The sequence below is a fragment of the Hyperolius riggenbachi genome, chromosome 9, assembly GCF_040937935.1.
Source record: "Hyperolius riggenbachi isolate aHypRig1 chromosome 9, aHypRig1.pri, whole genome shotgun sequence".
NCBI lineage: Eukaryota > Metazoa > Chordata > Amphibia > Anura > Hyperoliidae > Hyperolius > Hyperolius riggenbachi.
Window position 1 is genome coordinate 252,728,017 of NC_090654.1, and position 16,166 is coordinate 252,744,182.

The 16,166-nt window shown below is 39.9% G+C and overlaps 1 protein-coding gene across 1 annotated transcript in view; it reads left to right on the plus strand.

Moving 5' to 3' along the window:
• The window catches only part of TYRO3 (TYRO3 protein tyrosine kinase), a 325,717-nt gene that overhangs the window by 236,510 nt on the left and 73,041 nt on the right, over positions 1-16,166 (plus strand). Inside the window, exons 12-15 of the mRNA XM_068254301.1 lie at positions 2,979-3,079; positions 5,256-5,351; positions 5,441-5,521; positions 9,716-9,808. Of these exons, the coding sequence (XP_068110402.1) occupies positions 2,979-3,079; positions 5,256-5,351; positions 5,441-5,521; positions 9,716-9,808 (371 nt within the window). The remainder of the gene's footprint in view (positions 1-2,978; positions 3,080-5,255; positions 5,352-5,440; positions 5,522-9,715; positions 9,809-16,166) is intronic.

The window sequence follows — 16,166 nt, forward strand, 5'->3', positions numbered from 1 at the left end:
TATTATTAATGTGACTTAGATTTTTATTCTCCTTCCTGGACCAAATGATTGGATCAGGAATTGTTGTAAAGTGATGTCATTCTCCTTCCTGGCCCAAATGATTGGATCAGGAATTGCTGTAAGGTGATGGATATTTGGGTTAAGGAGACCAAGCCCCAGGACTTGCAAACTGTTTATTAGCATGCTTCCATGCAGTTACCGTTACTTTAATTAGTGATGTGGAACCTGGTTCCCTTTTGGTATCTCGAAACTTAAGATTTGTGAGCCTTTCATAGGATCCTAAGCAAGAAGTTTTGAATCAGGATGATACCATTTATTGGCTAACTTAGAGATGGCTAAACAGTGAGCTTTCGACTTATAAAAAGCCTTCGTCGTACTGGCTCCTGACCAAAACTGAAAAACACAGCTTATATACACTGACATACAGAGGAGAAACATTCTTTAGCAAACATAAATGTAATTAGATGCCTTAACTCTTACTGAGGAGGCTTTCCCAGGCATTCTATCTAAATTGATAAGATCAATAGAATCCTCAACATGACATACAGCAGACTCTGGTGATGGGGAGACATCGTAAATTCCGAATTCAAATGGTAACTGGCCTGGTTACATGCACCATTAATTCTAAGCTTTATGGCCCATACTCACGGGCAACTTTTTGGCCTGTTGCCAGCACATGTGAGCGTGTCCGCGACAGGCCGGCGACAGCTCGTCGCCAGGTCCCTCCGCATACACACGGCGGAGGGACCTGGCAACTGATGCGGCGGAAGCTGTCGCTGTTGCATCTCCCCCCGCCGGAAGCCCAATGGATTAATGATCTTGTTGCTGTTGCTAGTCCGCGTACTCACGCGGACTAGCGACAGTTGCGGCGGAGTTGCTGCGGCGACTGTCGCCAGACGATTGAGCGGTTCAATCGCCCGGCGACATCAGCGACGAGCGACAGTTTGCGGTGTGCGCCTGTGCAACGCCACATACTCACGGGCGACCTGTCGCTGCAACACGAGCGCGCCGCGTGTTGCGGCGACATTTGTAGCCCGTGAGTATGGGCCATAAGAGAATTGTGGCATTTAAAGCCAGCACCTGAAAGCAAATAAAATGAATAGTGACAGTGAATTCCATCTTACACAGCATATGGCACAAAAATGAATGAAAAGATAGAAAAATTTTAATTAAAAGAATTGGCATTTAAAACCCATCGTACCAACACAAGAAGTTAGAGTCCTTGTTTAAACCATCTTCTACAGTTTTGAACCAATGTATAAACTTAGTTTCTTGTGTTAGTCTCATGTTTCCCGATTTGAAGCCACCCATTAATACAGTGACGCGAAAATCGTTTAAACTGTGTCCAGGTAAACAAAAGTGTGTTGGTATTGGGAGATCAGTATATTTTGAAATATCCTTTTTCCTGCTGTTAATAGTGGATCTGTGGTGTGTCATGCGATCACGCAGTGGTTGACTTGTAGCTCCCACAAAATAGGATCCTAACAGTGCCTCCTCCACCACCGGATTATGCCGATTTTGGCTGAACCACCATCTGTCTGTCACTAGCTATGCAGCCAAAAAATATTTCTTGAAGTCTGGTAGAGCTAGGCCTCCTTCATCAATGGGTAGTTGAAACAGTATCTCCTTTTTAATGTCCAATATATATAAGCTGTGTTCTAAATTTTGTGAGTATACAGGAATCAAGTCTGATGACTGCTTCATAGCCGAAGGCTTACAGTTTTTCTTCTAAGTTAACCAATAAATAGTATCATCCTGATTCAAAACTTCTTGCTTTTACTGATGGCTAACACGCTGCCACACTCTACTGCTACTACTATTGCAAACAACGGTGATCTTGTAGATTTGTGGACAGCAGGAATTCTAGACAACAGAGTCAAGACCTTTATTTATTGTGGGTACAAATATTCCAGTTCCTTGGTGTAAAATGGCTCTTAGGCCTCATTTCCACTTACACTTTTTATCAGCACATCAATATTACATTGATACATGTTGCTGAAAAGCGGACAGAAGCGCACTAGTGAGAATGAGGCCTTACAAGCTACTTGTGGTAAGGGCACTACTTTAACACTGTACTCCAGGTTAAAAAAAATATGCTATACATTATTTTGTATTTCATATGTTAAAAATACAAATCCACCTCTGATTCCAATACTCTGTGCAAGTTATATTGGCAAGATCCAGCACATGCTAATTTGTATTGTGCACATGTAGCTGTTGGTTGCCTATTTCATGTTGTGTTTTGCTTTATCCTTAAAGGACCACTATCATGAAAAAAGTAGGCAGTTAAAATCTGACAGAACCGACAGGTTTTGCGCCAGCTCCTCATGGGGGATTCTCAGGGTTCTCTTTGTTTTCAACAGCATTTCCTGAACAGCAGTGTAACTGCCAAAATAGTAAGGAACCAGCCAGCCTCCCTACTCACTTGCACACTATTTTGTCAGTTAGGCCCCATTCACACTAGAGGGTTTTGCCGCGATTTCAGCAAAACGCTCAAACGCTAGCGCTTTTCAAAAGCGCTAGCGTAATGAAACCCTATGGGTCCGTTCTTACGGGCAAACTGGCAAAAACGTGAAACGCAAAGGCGTCGCCTGCACCATTTTCAGGCGATTTCCCGGCGATCGCGTTTCAGTACTATAGAAGCGTTAAACGCGATCGAGGCAAAATCGCTGCAGTGTTCAGTGATTTTTCCGCGTGAAATCGTGGAAAAATCACTCCTGCAAAATGCAGGCAAAAATCGCCGGCGTTTTGTAAGTGTGAATGGGGTCTTAGACTTTGCAACTGCTGTTCAGGAAATGCTGTTGAAAACAAAGAAAACCCTGAGAATCCCCCATGAGAGATGGACTAGTCCAAAACCTGTCGGTTCTGTCAATTTTCAACTACCTACTTTTTTCACGATAGTGATCCTTTACATTTCTAAAATAAGTACATTTCATATGATAAAGTGTTTTAAAGCCTGAATATTGATGTTTCCACAGGCACATGTTTGGCTCCATGTTGGGCCGTGGGGGTCCGGTTATCCAGTTTACAGCCGCCAGGTCCTTTAACAGAAGAGGTACTGAGGTGCTGGAAGCAACATGTAAGTCAATATGTCCATTGTATTCAGAGAGGTTAAATCACAAGTCCAGGCAGAAACAAAACATAAAGAGGTCCTGTAGTGACATATAGCACAATGCAGTAAAGAGGTCCTGTAGTGACATATAGCACAATGCAGTAAAGAGGTCCTGTAGTGACATATAGCAGAATGCAGTAAATTATCCAGGATACCAACTTTTATGGTGATTTTCCAGGTTTTACCATCAGAAACCTTTCCTATAGCTATATATTGCTGGATATTAAACGTAAACCTGCCCTCCCAGTGATATTTATCTCCGGCTGGTTAGTTATGTGGCATTCTCCTCCCCAGAGAACCCGGCTGACCAGGTATATTTTGTACTGGCTTTATAACTCTCAGGAAACAAGCATTCCGTAGTGATGCACCTGCCAGCGTTAAAGATGTCACCACCATCGCGTTGGGTGTTTTTTTTTTACGCTTTTTTTTTGTGATTCCTGGCAATTTCTGTGCGTTGGGCGTTTTTGGTAAGCGTTTTTCTAAGCGCTTTTTTGGGCGTTCTGCGATTTCTAAGTGTCCTAGGCCTTATTTTTAAAGGGAAAAGGACCTAAAAATCCCAGAAACACTTCACATTTAAATTGCCAGGGGAAAAAACGCCCACAAAATCACTGGCAAAAGCGGTTTTTCTAGAACTTTGCGCTTTTCCTATACCTCCCATTATCGCAAAGTTGCCCCAAAAATGGTCCATGCAGCGCTTTTCAGATCGGAAAGCGAACTGAACTCCCCCAATTTGAACTAGCGCATAGGAAAGCATTGTGTAAGCGCTTTCAGGGCGATTGTGAAAAAATGCGCTTAAAAAAAATGAAAAAGCGCCTCTAGTGTGAATGAGCCCTAAATCTGGGTGAGGAAAGATTTTATAATGGGAAAACACGGACTAAATAATTTATACTTTTAATGGTTCTGGTTCTCAATCACTGGATACCCTGTGTCACTAAATAACTTCATTGGTTAACAGTGTTAAGGTTGCCACACACCATACAATTTTTTAAATATCTGTTTAATATAAGATTTGCAATCAGTTTTTCTGACTGATTGTAACATTTCAAAAATATGACCAATGTACCAACACAAAAATGATTGGAAACTCTGAGAAAATTGCTTGGGTGTTTATATTAATAAATTGACAATCTAACACATACCATACAATCTTTAGAGAAATTGAAGAAAAATATCTGGCATTCCGGATAGATAAAAATAGAAAAAAATGGGAAATCTGATTTTTCGGATTTTTCATTCGAATGAAAAAAAAGCTTTCGATTTTTTTCGGGAGATCTGATCGTTTTCATCGAAGTGCCGTAAAATCGGATCATTTTATTGTATCGTGTGTGGCCACCTTTAGTAGTAAAGGTGGCCACACCACCATACAATCAAAAGATCCAATTTTACACCAATTAGATAAATACGATCGGTTGTTCCGAAAAAAAAGGTTTTATTTGTTGTCAATCAAGAAATCTGATCGAATTTCTAATTTTTTTTTTTAAGAGATTGGACATGTTGGAAAATTCAGACCAATTTTATCAAGAATTGTATGGTGTGTGATGGATTGTGAAATTGTATTCAACCAGAAAAAAATTGTAACTATTTAATACATGCCAAACTTTATTTATTAACTTTTTTCTTTTGATTTTAACTCTTGATTCTAACCCGCCAATGTTTTCGGAGTTTACTACCTTTTATCCCGAAATTGCGGCAATCTCAAAAATACATGTGTGGTTCCTTGAATATTCTGATCGAAACTTCCGATCAATCGGAAAATTGAATCGGAATGCTCGAATCGAATAAAAAAAAAAAAAAAATTGTATAGTGTGTGTGGCCACCTTTATGGTGCCCATACACGATATAATAAAGATGGTCGATTTTCCCATTTTTTCCTATCTAAATGATCGAATTGAACAAAAGTAGAATTTTTTTTTTTCGATCAAGAAATTCGAACGATTATCCCGTTTTATTCGAAAAAAAATCTGATCGGACATGATGGAAAAATCTTTATATTCGATCTAACGGAATAATCGAACTAAATTATCGGGTTGAAAAAAATTAAAAATTGTAAAATGTATTGCCACCATTGGACTAATTTTCTAATATGAAGACTATGGTCATGTCTGCTAAATGTAAAAATGTCCATGTTATTGTGAACTTACAGTGGACAGTATCGGGATATGTGATGAGCTGAAGTCCAAGCTTACAGATGTCCTCATCCAACAGCAGCAGTTCACCTTAGGGAGGACCTTGGGAAAAGGTTGGTGGTGATGAGGAATAACGGTCACTGAGTTCCTGGAATAAGGATGAGGTTGTTCTTTCTCACTGTGGAATTTCCTCTTCCCCCAGGAGAGTTTGGCTCCGTCAGAGAGGCTCAGTTAAAGATGGAAGACGGTTCCTTGCAGAAGGTTGCTGTGAAGATGCTGAAGAGTGAGTGTTGTGTCCTGCATCAGTATAGAACATTAGACCTCTATTCATAGAAATGTGTATTGGTATTGAAGAATGAATGTATGAGTATTCAAAATCCATCCCAAACTTCTATACCTCAAAAATATTTTTTATCTATGTTTAAAGGAATGCCAAGGCAAAAAAAAGGGGGGAAACAGGCCATACATAGGTGCATGTTTTCAAATACTTACCGAGGTGTCAGTTCTCTCTCCGAGAGGCTCGATCTGCTTGTAAATCAATCCGGTACATGCCATGACTAGAGTAAGTTGGCAACCTTTGAAAATGACTAGTTGTGTTGCGCATGTGCAGTACCTTCACATGAGCTGCTTAATGTGATGTGTGTGAGCATGGTGAGAACACCAGAGCACCGGGAGCGCGGACAGAGCTGTAGCACCGAGACATTGTGCATGTGCAGCACAACTACATCCGGTTCAAAGGTTGCTGACCTACTCTAGTCGCGGTGTATACCGGACTGATTTTACAAGCAGATGGAGCCTCTCGGGACAGAGCCTACACCTCCTGTTTGCAAAAGTTTCCACATCTATGTATGGCCTCTTAATGTTTTTTTTTTTTTATTTAACCTCTGTATTCCTTTAAGAATTTAAGTATGACCGATTTATTTTTTTCAGTTTTGGAATTCTTCCTTTGGCTTTGTAAAAGTTGCAACAGCTGGGCAATGCTTGAAATTCTAAGAACGATGTCTCTCTGGAGCCCTCCAGTAATATGAGCACCCAGATCGAAATGTAATTTGCCAGCAACCAAGGAAAATCTAAAAAATGTATAAGTTGCTGGGAAGGTTTGTAAAATAAATTTGTGACACAGCACTCTCAGGGCCAGATTTATCAAAGCATTACCGACACATTTTTTTTCTTCTTAAACAGATCTAACCAGCAGGGGGGCTGTTCTGCATGATAATAAGAAACTTCTTAAAACCTATGTAATAGTGGCAGTTTAGAGTGAATTTCTAGAGCTGCATTACAGTTAAGAAAAGTGCAAATCTATCCCTAAACTGCTGCAGATTAACCACTTGAGGACCAGAGGTTTATACCCCCCTAGATATCATGCAATTTTTTTTTTTATTTTTTTTTAACAATTCAGCACTTCACAGTTTCAACAGTCACGACCATACAACTTACCACCCAAATTAATCTTGTCTCCTTTTCTTCCCACCAACAGAGTTCTGTTGGTGGTATCTGATTGCTGCTGCAGATTTTTTTTTTTTTTTTTTTTAATTATTCAAGCAGTATTTTTTTATTAAAAAGGCATTCTCTGCTAATCCCCGCCTGCAGGACCTAATGCCAGTCGGCGTTAGGCGGTCCTGGGGGAGCCATTCTGCAGCCACCCATTGGCGTGAGGTGGTCGTAGAGCAGTTAAGAAGTGCTTAATAGTAGTTCTACAGATAGTGCAGGCTAGGCATGATTTGTGAAGTGCTCCTCCCCCTGCTGAATTCTTCACTCAGAGCCTGCCGGTATCAATACAGCAGATGTATTGGTTACCTCAGCAAAAGCAATTTCCCTCACACACTGCACGGTCTGAGAGACCTGCCGACTCCTCCTATTTTACAACAGAGTTAGAAGGAAACTGCACTATGTAATGATTTCTTAAGATGCCTGAGGCACTTCTGCACGGATTTCTAAAAACCTACCAATATTTTGTCTCAGACACTCTTGATAAATGTCCCCCTCAGTGCATTGTAGTCAGAGGTTTGGCCTGGACTGTCAGGGTACTGTACTTTGCTTGGCAAACAGTGACAAGAGGAACAAGTAGTCAAATAACAATAGTTGGCAAACAGTGACCAGAGGAAGATGTAGTCAAATAACAACAATAGTTTCTCATAACGATTACAGGTATTTATCCACATTTGTTAACTAGGTTCCTTGGTTAAATATCACTTTGAGGTGGAAATGACCTTTAAATGATGTCTGACCCAGTACAAAGGTATGGAAGGTAAGCACAGAGGTCTGTTCATGCTGGGACCACTTACCTCTGTGCATTGTCCATTCCTCTCCACATTTCATACAGGAAGAGGCAGACTTTCTGCAATTTCCTCCCATTCTGTCCTCTTCCAATGTAGAAAAAGGCACTCCACAGGCTTCAAACTTGCGTTTGTCGTTTTATTGAGCAAGACACACTACATGATACGAGTCAACTGACCCTTCCTCAAGTGATACATGTAGTGTGTCTTGCTCAATAAAACGACAAACGCAAGTTTGAAGCCTGTGGAGTGCCTTTTTCTACATTGGTGGAGTATATGTTTTGCAGGAGTGGTGGACCTGCAGAAAGAGAGCACCGGCAATCGCTACCTAGAACAGGTCAGCTGTATCTGAGCACCAAGGTGGATTTTTCATTCTGTCCTCTTCCTTCCTCTCTCTTAAAGGATACCAGATGTCAAAAAATCCTAATATGCAGGGGGTAGGGGGGAGTAAGAGCTCCTTCCGTTCCTCTCAGTTAGCCGCCGTTCTCCTGTAATCCTTCCCCGTCTTCTCCGCAAGTCAAGCGACTCCCCTTGCTTCGTAATCCGGACATAATGCGCAGTATGTCCTTTCTGCTTCCCCATGCAAAATTACTTAGTAGGCTGCTACGTCATTAAGGCCTATGGAAGCTGCCATATTTATTTCCTTTTAAACAATACCAGTTGCCTGGCAGCCCTGCTGATCTTTCTGATCAGTAGGGTCTAAATCACACACCAGAAACAAGCATGCAGCTAATCTTGTCAGATTTGTCATAGACATCCGGTCTACATGCTTGTTCTGGGTCCTTGGCTAAAAGTATCAGAGGGACTAGAGGATCAGCAGGACAGCCAGGCAATGTGCATTATTCAAAAGGAAATAAACATGTCAGCCTCCATAACCAATTAGCTTTACTACTGCTACTGAGCAGTTTATCATTGGGTACTCTGCAGAATGAAAATCTGTCAGATTGGCTGAAAAATGTATGTTATTTGAACAAAAAAATAAATCTGTAACCAGCCAAGGAACAGAGCATTCTCCAGTAAATATAAATATATATGGATAAGAATCTGGAAGATAGAAATGTGACTGCTTTGGAGTTTGGCTGGTAAATTACAAATATTGTCAGTTAATGGATCGCATGTTGCTAATGATGCAACTAGTGCCGCAGTTCTATTCCATTGTATCGTTTCCATTTTTTGAGAAGTATTGACTAATACTTCTAAGCAATAAGCAATAAATAAGACTTGTCCCAATTCCAGAAGCGGCTAGCATGCCAAAGCACTTTTCAGATTCAGAATATACTTTCCTGTGATTGAAAACTTTGAGGGAGGGCCCCCTGTGAATAATTAAAGTACTTGCACTATATTGTGCTGTTGCTGGACCAGTTACATAAAGCGAAGCCCTCATGTGATATCATACTTACTTGAGGAGTTCTTTGTCTAATGAATTGACCACCATTGGTCAAAAGGAATGACACACAAGGTAAGTGGAATCGATTTAATGTACATGGCGTTGTGCCTGCTTAGAAAATGAGGAGAGCAAGCTGGGTCAGTACAGCTAGATCAGGTTATTTGCTTTCCTAATGAGGTGAGTCCTAAGGTTTTGTTTGAAATGGAAGGCCAGAAGAGAGGTGATGCTCGTGAGAAGTCCTGAAAATGGCTGTGGTTGGAGGTAACGAGAGCAAACCAGAGGAGAAGATAATTTCCACAGCGTAGATTACATATAGGACAATATCTTAGTGCAGTGTATGGAAGGGCTTCATTAGAGAGACCTTTTATAGGTCAGGGTTAGGTAGAAATGCGGTTGGTTGTAGGTTTTGCTGGTAAATGACAAAGATTGGCGCTTGTTGGATTTTTCATTGCTAATGATGGAATGAACGCCGCAGTTCCATCTCCTGTATCTCTGCCATTTTTTTGCGAAGAGTATAATAAGCAGTTAACAAGACCTGTCCCAGTTCCAGGAACGGCTGAGCATGCCCGCATCCTGCTATAGGCACAAAATTGGAGAGCAGACGAGAGAGGGTCATTATATGGAGGTCTTTAAGGGAGGTCTTTAAACCATTGCTGGCGTCTTTATCGCTAGAACCTTGTTAGATGTGATTCCAATAGACGAGCACAGATTTCAGTTCCAGCACAGATATAATGAGCCTTCCGGATTCTAATTTCAGAGCCTGTTCCTCCGCACTTCTCGCCTCTTCTAACATTTTCTCCCTTTCCCCTGCCAGCGGAAATTTTCTGCTCCAGTGATATTGAAGAATTCTTGAGAGAAGCCGCCTTTATGAAAGAGTTTGACCATCCTAACGTCTGCAAATTAATAGGTAAAGGGGAAAAAAAGATGGTTTGACTTGTGTTTCAGTATGTGCTACTTACTGTTCTATTTACAGCATCAGTTAAAGATCTCTTATTAAGGTACAGACTAACCAGCAAGCTCATGGTGAACCAGAACTCATTGGAGTGTGTAAGGGACTACAATGGTCCTAAAAGCCCCCTTACTAAAATGCTATGGAAAACAGAAGTTTGCTTTCTTAAAACAGAAAGAATTTGCGATAATTCATGTTGGAGTGAGCTCAGAGATGTCTCCCAGTGCATCACTGCTCAATATGGCTCTGTACAATTAACAATCTGACACATCATTGCGTTCCAGTGGATCTGGAGGTGTGTTTAGCTTCTAAGGGCAACAATGGTTAATTTGCATATATTCAGCAGTGATGCACTGGGAGACATCTCAAGCTCACTCCAACCTGAATTATCGCAAATTCTTTCTGTTTTAGGAAAGCAAACTTTTGTTTTCCATCTCTTATTAAAAGATGTCTGGAAGTTTTAGATCTGTAGATTATGTTTTAAAGGACAACCGAGGTGACATATGACATGATGAGATAGACATGTTTAAAGAAAACCTGAAGTGAACATTAAAAGTCAAAATAAGCATACACAAGTCATACTTACCTTCCATGTAGTCTACTCCTCAGTGTCTACCTCCTCTCCCGCGTCCTGTTTGTTCACTGTGATCAAGGGAATTTTCCGTCCTCCATTTTGAAAATGGCCATTACACATAACAGCTTTCTGGTCAGCACACAGTTAAACTGTAACATCGCCCACTTGAGCCATAGGGAAACATGGGCATTACCTGGTACATCAGTTTTCCTCATACACTTTCCGAGATAATGAATACCAGGGAAAACAATATATATATATACACTGAGTCCGTACGGACAGTCCCTATAGGTAAAAGTTATAGAGTTGGTCACTCTTAAATAAAAAGACTCTTTGGTCCACTTAGAGTGCCCTTTTAGGCGACTCTTTTTGTCAAGAGACACATATCTATAAATGTCACCAGTTGTAGTGGAGGTCTTTGCTTATCCCCCACTCTGACAATATGTCCGAGTGGTGTAGCTATTCCACGTCAGGTTAGTCTCTCACATCTAACATCTGTTTTCCTCTCAGCTATAACTGACAGCAACTGATATTTTACTGACAGCAACTGATATATTTCAGATCTGACAAAATATTGTCAGAACTGGAAGGGATAATTGTCAGAAGAAAATGGTGAGCTTCTGAGAGGAACTGATGGCAAGGTATCTATGTAATGTTCATTGGAAGTTACCTCATGTGTTTATTTTAAATATTTTTACTCAGTACAGGTTCTCTTTAAGTACAGTGGCAAGCACACAAATTACTAGGCTGTGTTCCTTTTATTCTTTCTCTGCCTGAGGCCTGGAACCCACTACAAATTGCAAATCGCTAGCACAACCGCTAGCATTTTTAATTAGCGTTTTGGTATTTTTGGTAGCGATTTTAAAAAGTGTCAGCTTTTTGCCAGCGATTGTGATAGAGATTTGCGATTAGCGATTTTAATTCTGATTTAGTCCTTTCAATTTATTTACATTTTTTTACAGTGTGCGGTAATTTAAAATCGCACACAAATCGCTATGTGTAGCGATTCACCAGCAATTTGCCAGCGCTTCAATGCTTTTCATTAAAGCGCAAACGCTCCCAAAATGCTGCATGTCCTGCGATTGCGATTTTGCTAATCACAATCGCTACTGTGGAATTTGTTAAATGTATTTACATTGTTAGAGCGTTCAGGCAAATCGCTAGCTATTTAAAGTGCTCCCTAAACACTCAAAAAAGCTCTCTAGTGGGTTCCTGGCCTGAAGGAGTTAAACATCAGGTATGCAAGTGACAGTTTCTATCCGGGTCAGGACTGAGTCAGACTATTGCATAACCCTCACTGATAAGTAATTACAGCCATAAAACTCTTTTCTGTCAGTAAGGCTGCATTTCCACTTGTGCGGTGCGAATCGCCACGGTAAAAATTCGCATGCGGATGCGAATTTCGCATGCGGGTCTATACGAATTTTCATGCGAATTCGCATGGATGACGATGTATGCGAATTTAACCATGGCAGTGCTGCTGTGCTTTTCCATTGTTTCTATGCGAATTCGCATGAAAATTCGCATGCCCAAAACTCATGCGAATTTCCTATTAAATACATTGTATGCGATTCGCATAGCGGTATGCGGTATGCGAATTCTGATGGCTCTGCCATGCGAATTTTTTCTGCACAGAAAAACGCAAAGGAATCCTGACAAGTGGAAACAGTCCCATTCACTTGTATTGCTATGCGAATTTTCATGTGAAAAACGCATGCGAATTCGCTATAGTGGAAATGAGCCCTAAGTGGCTTCTGAGAGCAGGAAAGAGATAAAAAGGGTCAATAACTCATAGATTAGAGCTCTGGCATACTTCAATAATGGCGTCATTAAGCAGAGACAATGAAACCGTAAAAACTTAAAAACTAGATTTAAATCTAAAATAAAACTGTCGGGTATCTAAATAAGTCATTTTTAGGAGAAGGGGATAGATATAATTGTTTTTCTCATCAGTTTAGTTTCACCCTGAATGTCCTTTAAACTTTTCCTCCGGCAGAGTCCATGTTTATAGATTCTAGAAATAAAAGAAACTCATTTGTTGGGTAAGCCAGAGAACAGTGTGAGCAGTCATCCATTGTAACTGTTAGGAAATCCGGCGCTAATCTAGGCGAAGAGAGGCAGCAGCAAAACCTCATTGACCAACGGGCACTCCATGCTTGCTGCAATTTGGTCATGACCACTAGTTTGTAAGAAATAGGGGACCCAGCTTAAAATATTATCCATATCACCAACCGTATAGGTATAGTAAAGTTGCCCAAAAGCCATGGCCCTTTATTTAATAGTTAGTGTTTTTCAGTAGGTCTCCTTTTTCTTACAAATGAGTGGTCCCAACCAAATACGCGAGTTTGTCGCAAGCAGGGAGTAGCCATAGGTCTGAGGTTTCCCCTTAAAGTGGACCCAAATTAAAAATACAAGATTCCAGAAATAAAACCTATTTTCTAAATTATAATAATAAATAGCAGCCTTTTTTCAGCTGCATGATGACAAATATAAAATATTTTACATTTATTGGAGAAACCCCTCCCTTCCTTGGGACAAAATCCGGCAAACTGGTGGTGTCCGGCAAAGGAGGAATTGCTAATGGCTGCCCCCAGTATAATCCTAGTTATGAAAAGAGAAGGGTGAAAAGCATGCACTGAAATGCTCATAGGCTTGAAGGAGTGTTTATTTATCTTTGTATGTGTCAGAGTGGTGCAACTAAATATTTTTTATAAAAAAAATGTTTGGTTTGGGTCCGCTTTAACTAGACTAGCTCTGGAAATCCTTCTTTACTGAGCTACAGACTGACCTTTAGAGGTAATTTGTGGCCAGACCAAAACTACAGTAGGTGCTTTAGGCTGTATATAAAATGCATTTAAAGGGGAACTGTAAGAAGATTTTTTTTTTCATTAGTACAAAACAAAGGAAAAGAGAGTGTGTTATGGGCAGAATAAGAAGAGATAACCAAAAAAAGAGTAAACACATCTCTTACCCCGTCATTGTTGTGCAAAAAAGTGCCTCATGCAGCATGGGAGGAATCATCTTTAATACTGGCACGCAGGTTTAGAGTGTTTTTTTTTTTATTCCTTTAGTTGAAGACACACCCCTTTTTTCCTTATATACTGTAGATACCAAAGTTTATTCAGATTGCTTAGGGCCCTGTTTCATACTAACAATTGGTGAAATGTTTTTTATCAAGGTCATCACCCCCTGTATCACACTCATACTTCGCTAGTTGGGAGGCCGTTCTCTCTTGCTCTAAAGATAAGGAAGAGTGAACGAACATCTGGTGCAGAATCTCCAGTTGCTCCTGCAACTTACACATAGTAGAGACAGCCTATAAAATTGACTCGCTGGTACCAGCGTGTGTCGCTAAAATATTTCCCTCCACCAATCCTTTCTGCTTCTGTGGTTGTCGAGTGCTGGGCAACATACTACACATTTGGTGGACCTGCCCAAGATTTAACAGGTTTTGGTGTCAAGTATACAAAATATTATCTTTTCTATTTTACAAGCCTATCCCCATAGACCCCTGGCAGGCCTTGTTGCATGAGAAAATAGAATCACTGACTACAGCGCAAAACAAATTAGCCTCTATGATCTTCTCAGTGCTTAAATCCAATATTCTTAAAGTGGTCTGAAAGCCAGCGTTTCTACTTTGCTCTAAAAGATTCCTCACAGCTTGAAAGCTGCTATCCCAGAATTTGTTTTTAGCAGAACATCACTGAAATGGTTAAAGAGACACTGAAGCGGAAAAAAAATGATGATATTATGATTTGTATGTGTAGTACAGCTAAGAAATAAAACATTAAGATCAGATACATCAGTCTTATTGTTTCCAGTACAGGAAGAGTTGAGAAACTTCAGTTGTTATCTCTATGCAAAAAAGCTATTAACCCATTCAGGTTCCGTCGTTTTCACGTGAGAAATGTTCACCTCCCATTCACTAGCCTATAACTTTATCACTACTTATCACAATGCACTGATCTATATCTTGTTTTTTCCGCCACCAATTAGGCTTTCTTTGGGGGGTACATTTTGCTAAGAGCCACTTTACTGTAAATGCATTTTAACAGGAAGAATAAGAAAAAAATGGAAAAATTCACTATTTCTCAGTTTTCAGCCATTATAGTTTTAAAATAATACATGCCTCCATAATTAAAACTTGCGTATTGTATTTGTCCATATGTCCCGGTTATTACACCGTTAAAATTATGTCCCTATCACAATGTATGGCGACAATATTTTATTTGGAAATAAAGGTGCATTTTTTCCATTTTGCATCTATCACTATTTACAAGTTTAAAATAAAAAAAATATAGAAATATTTCATCTTTACATTGATATTTAAAAAGTTTAGACCCTTAGGTAAATATTTACATGTTTTTTTTTTTTTATTGTAATGGTTTTTTTTTTTTTATACTAAACATTTTATTTGGGTACTTTTGGGAGGGTGGGAGGTAAACAATAGATTTATAATGTAAGTGTGTGTTAATTCTGTTTGTTTTTTTTTTCAGGTGTAGTATTACTTTTTGGCCACAAGATGGCGGCCATGAGTTTGTTTACATGACGTCACTCTAAGCGTAGCACGCGCTTAGAGTGACGCATCAGGAAGAAGACGGCCAGAAAAAGCTCAGCTTCCGAGAGAAGCTGTCGCTTTTTCAGCGGGGGAGAGGAATCAATGATCGGGCTCCGTAGCCCGATACATTGATTCCTTGGCTACCGAATCCGCGGCCGGGAGTGCGCGTGCACGCGCACGATCGGCAGCGGGGGCGCGCGGTAGCGCACATGGTTCCTGGACGTAGAAACTACGTCCAGGAACCAAAATAGGTTAAGCTCTCCGACTAACTTAGTCGTGGAGAGGGCTGTTATCTGACTTTTATTATCTTAACTGTAATTGAACTGTTTACTTTTCCTCTGCTAGAGGAGAGGTCATTACCTCACAGACTGCTCTGAAAGACTCGTTTTGAATGCTGAGTGTTGTGTAATCTGCACATATTATAGAATGATGCAATGTTAGAAAAAACACTATATACCTGAAAATAAAAATATGAGAATATTTTCTTTGCTGCTAATCTTCTAGTAATTATTCATAGTACACAACCAATTCATTATATCATATATTTTTTTTCGCTTCAGTGTCTCTTTAAACAAAGCACTTTGTCCTGCTATTCAGCTTCAAATCAGCATCCAAACTAGTGATAACAGTATCTTTGTTTACATTCCAATGTTGTTACAATGTGTGTAAACACAGTCTAACAAGTGCAAAAGAACGGTCTGTGCTTCAGGCACACACACATTTCAGAATAGCTCATTATTATTATTATTTTTAATTTATATAGCGCCAACATCTTCCGTAGCGCTGTACATAGTACAAACAAATAATGGGGAACAAATATGCATAAATACAAGCTCATTAAAAGATGTTAATATATAATAAAAAGCAGTTTGAATAAAATGCAATGACAGCTATTAGGGCACGATAAACTACACTTTGGAAACTTGTAATTTGTAAACAGACAATATTACTTCTGCACAAAAGCAAATATGATAACTGTATGAGTAATAAAAAGTAGGAAAACACATTTTTATTAAATGTTATGTCAGAGTTTCAGACCACTTTAAGGATGCCCAAAAAAAGTTTGAAAAGATTTGGGACATCTGGATCCTCTTCAGTGGCACGGCTGTGAGGTGGATTCCCCCTCTTTTTTTTTTTGTTGCTTTCTTCTGTTTTCTCTTTCTTTCTCTTCTCTTCCCCTCTAA